The sequence below is a fragment of the Bison bison genome, unplaced genomic scaffold (assembly GCF_000754665.1).
Source record: "Bison bison bison isolate TAMUID 2011002044 unplaced genomic scaffold, Bison_UMD1.0 scf7180017864353, whole genome shotgun sequence".
Taxonomy (NCBI): Eukaryota; Metazoa; Chordata; class Mammalia; order Artiodactyla; family Bovidae; genus Bison; species Bison bison.
In genome coordinates this window covers 6,638,734-6,642,696 of record NW_011494925.1, presented here as the reverse complement: position 1 = coordinate 6,642,696, position 3,963 = coordinate 6,638,734, and the positions used below count along the sequence as shown (strand labels likewise).

General features: G+C 55.8%; 1 protein-coding gene across 1 annotated transcript in view; it reads right to left on the bottom strand.

Moving 5' to 3' along the window:
- CTDP1 (CTD (carboxy-terminal domain, RNA polymerase II, polypeptide A) phosphatase, subunit 1) overlaps nt 1–3,947 on the bottom strand; it is a 25,913-nt gene extending 21,966 nt beyond the window's left edge. Inside the window, 1 exon segment of the mRNA XM_010855065.1 lies at nt 1,837–3,947. Coding sequence (XP_010853367.1) covers nt 1,837–1,871 — 35 coding nt within the window. The 5' untranslated portion in view covers nt 1,872–3,947.
- Nucleotides 3,948–3,963: the final 16 nt, after the last annotated feature.

Genomic DNA, 3,963 nt, shown 5'->3' with positions numbered 1-3,963 from the left:
GCGCCGGCGTGGGGTCCCGCCTGCTTCAGTCCTCGGTTCTGGGGGGAGGCCACTGCTGCCACGGCCCCCGCCCCCCACCTGGGACCCAACTGCATGACAGGGAGGGCGGATGGGGAGGATCCCTTCCTGCCAGGGACCCTCCTGCGCGCAAGGGGGGAACGGGCCCAGGATGCGCCTGAGACCGCGCAGTGGAGCTGGCAGGCAGACGGAGGCGCTCCGCTCCAAGTTGAGGGTGCCCTCCAGCATCTGCTCATGGGTCGGGGCGCTGTGGGCCCTGTGGCACCTGCACACAGCCTGCCGCCTGCCTCCTGGGACACCCACAGGTGGCAGGCGGGGGAGAAACAGTGACTGCTCATCCACCATCTCACTGATGCCACTCACGCTGCGGTCACAGGCCCCGCAGACCTGCTGCCCATGAGGCCACAGGGACACAGCGGCCGGTGGGCTCCCAGGCCAGGGGGCCCCCACACGCCACTCCTCTCAGCAGGTGCGGCTCGGGCTGACACTTGCCGGGTAAGTTGCAGGAACGCCCAGCCCACATTAGAGGGAAGCCGACCTGACAGTCACCTGTGTGTATCCGCGGGAGGCTGCTCCCAGGACCCACAGGTACCAGAGTCGGGGGATGCTCTAGTCCCTTACGGAAAACGGCCTGGTGTGTGCACACGTCCTCCTGTATACACTGGCTGTCTCCCGGTCACTGGGGACACCCACCACAAGGTCAGCACTATCACAGTTGCTGGTATGCGGCAAATTCAAGCTCTGCTTTTTGGAACTTTCTGAATCCCTACTCTCACTGCTCAGATGTTCTGACCCAAAGTCAGCTGAACACACAGGTGGGGAAACTCGTGGACAGGGAGGGCCGACTGCATTTTCTGTAAGTTACAGGACCAGATCTGCCCCCCAGGGTCAGAGCTGGGTGTGACACTGTCTGTCCAGCTGACTTCAGCATCTCTGCTTGGGCTTAAAAAATATCCCCCCAAAGAGATGCAGTCCCCAGAGAGGGAAAGGGGGTCAGACAGGAGCAACAGCCACGGCCTTTTGGCACGAGATGCCCTCCCTCTTCAGCTCTGCAGACCTTGCCATGGGCAGGGTCGTTCTACCCTCAACCCACTGCACAGTCAAGGGACTGATGTGCTGTGAACTCTAGAAACACTTCAACCAAGGAGACGAGCCTCAGAATGGCAAGCCAGCCACCAACACAGGCCCACCTCCCCGGTGGGTGAAGAGAGGCCACGGGACAGGTGTCAGTGTGGTCCCCACACAAGGTATTCCCCTCAACACACAAGGACCAAGCTCTTCGGAGGCTTCTGTGCTCAGGCTTCTGTGTCTGCTCTAACGGGGAGCTCAGAGTGCACCAGCTGTGTCAGGGAGCGGGTCCCGGGGTGCTGCCAGGTGCTGGATCTGGGCGGGTCGGACGCGTGAGGGGCGAAGGGGCCTCTTCAGAGCGGTAAACGTCTGGCTACTGAAGAGCACTGGGGGGCGAGGCGTCCAGACCACGGCTGCACTGAAAGGAAGCAGGACTTCTGTGAGAAAGGCTGATTCCAGGGCTGTGTCAGGGAACAGGACCTGGAAGGGTGCCTGCTGCCTAGTCCAGGATAATCTGAGTGTTGAGAAAGTGACTGGAATGGACTATAATCCACTGAATAAGAACCCATGAGTCCACGCCAATAAGTTAGTTTTTCTTACAGTAGAAAGCCAACCAAGAAAGGAAGAAGAAATGAAGGAATTAAAAACATCACCACTATACAATCCTGATACAAATAGCAGATTCAGACAGACAAGCTACCAGGCACAGATAATGCTAGTTGGACGTCAAGAAAAGACGCAAGCACGCACCTACACAGCCTCCTCCTGTGCCGGTCCTTATCCATCACCAGGCTTGTTTTCTGATTATTTTATGTGTATATTTTCCTTTCCTTTGGAGACTTCAATGTATCCACATGAATTGAAAAAAAAAGTAGACAAGTGAAAAGAAAGGACAAATAATTAACAGAAATACTTTCTGCTAACAGTGCCTTGTCAGAATATTTCCAAATCAAAATAATTTCACTCCACATATGCATTACGAGGACAGAAACAGACTCTTCCTTCGTCTACTTCCCCCACAGGGATGCTCCGGGTGAAATGCGGCCTAAGCAGACAACAGTGTGGAGAAAACCCGGGGAAGCCCAGCAGGGACAGGGCTGGTGTGTCAGAACCTGCTAGGACCTCGTCTCCTCCTCTGTCTAAAAGGTCAGAACAATCCTCGCTCTCCCTGACAGTGTGAGCGCTACAAAAACACGCAATCCCATCGCATGTCACAAGAGCGTCTGCCATTTCCACTACATCCAGAGACAAGTTCTCTAAGTTCCTGGAACTGTTCTTGCCGGAGAACCACCTCTGGTGTGGTCAGGATGAGGCCAGCTGATGACAGCGATGATGGACCCAAGGACAACTCTGGCCACAGAGCCTGGCTCTGGGCTGGTGCTTTACACACCCTCTCAGACCTGAGTTCCAGGAGAAATGCTACCACTGGTCAGAGTCTCAAAAGGCCCCGGGACAAACCACTGCAGTAAGATACCCCAAGACCTGAAATACCAAAAACACACAGAAAATTACCCACAGCTGGGAACTCATCACTAGGCCAGCTGCTCGGCTGACTGGCGGCATTACCTGCCTGGGCTCCCCTTGCTTTGCAGGACGGCTGCACGTGAAGGCTCGCTAGCTGCTGTGACCAGTAACCGGCCTGCCTGGGCCTTGGGGTCATTTCCGTGCAGTCAGAGTAACAGAACAACATGGAGCAGAGGTCTTTCCCTCAGGGGTTTTCTACCCAGTCAAACGGCAGCATCAAGCAGCATGTCCATCGTTCAGGTGGTGGGTTTACAGGCTCCTTAGGGCCCAGGCAATGGTCAAGGAAGATCTGACTTCAAAGCAATGCTGAAAGCACACCGGGGTGTCACACACAGCGAGCCTCTCCCTCGTAAGGCCAGGCGGATGGTTCTGGCGGTGGCCAGTGAGAGTGCAGCCCAGCCACCTCCCCTGCACTCTGCGGCAGGTACAGAAGGCTGAAGACCTGGCTCTGCCTCCAAAGATGAGAGAAGAGAAATGGATGCGGGATGAGGTGCCCAGGACTGCAAGGCAGGCAGGCTCTAGCCATGTGGAACCATGTGGAAAATGTTCAACAGCCAGAGGATGAACTTGCGCCACCAAGAGAGGAGCAGGGGCCGGTGCCCACCTCTCCAGGGGAGGGCCAGGGTGGGGAGAAAGGGAACTGAGCGCCCAGGGCACTGGCGCCCCCACAGAGGGAAACGGCACCCCAGCCACTGAACAGGAGGCAGGGATGCTCACCTGCCCCAGGTTTCCGTTCCTGCAATGGAAACAACCACACCAGTCATGTGTACACAACTTTGCGCACAACACTGGTCAACTTATAAACAAACAAACAAAAAATCCCTCCACAAGTTTAAAACATTGGGTACAACAGCAAGAGCCGACGATAGAAGGATACACTACTGCTTGCCCTGACCTACCTATGCCAGAGCCGCACCCCCTTCCTGAGCTATGCAGCAGAACTGCCAGGTTTTACAACCGCGCTTCACAAGGTTTACTATGACCTGAACAATTGCATGCCTCTCAACAATTAACGCTGTGACAACAAGCATGAAACACGCCTGCTTCTTCCTGTACGCGCTATGACCCCTAGTTTTCCTAACTTACAAACGTGACGTCTTGGGTGGAGACACCTGTCACAGAGAGAAAAGAACGCAACTGTCTTTCAAAGAGTGCAATCTCGGTGACACAGGGCTTTTTTTTTAAGTTTGCTGCCTCCGATCAGTAGATGACTAGCAGGGACTGTCATCCAGCCTTAGAAAAACAGGCAGAGGCGCAGCTGTGCGCCCTACCTTCCAAACTTCTCCCGGAGCGCAGCCCCTTCAGCGGCAGCTCGGGAGACCCTCTCCCACCCAGTGCCCAGCCCAGGACCCG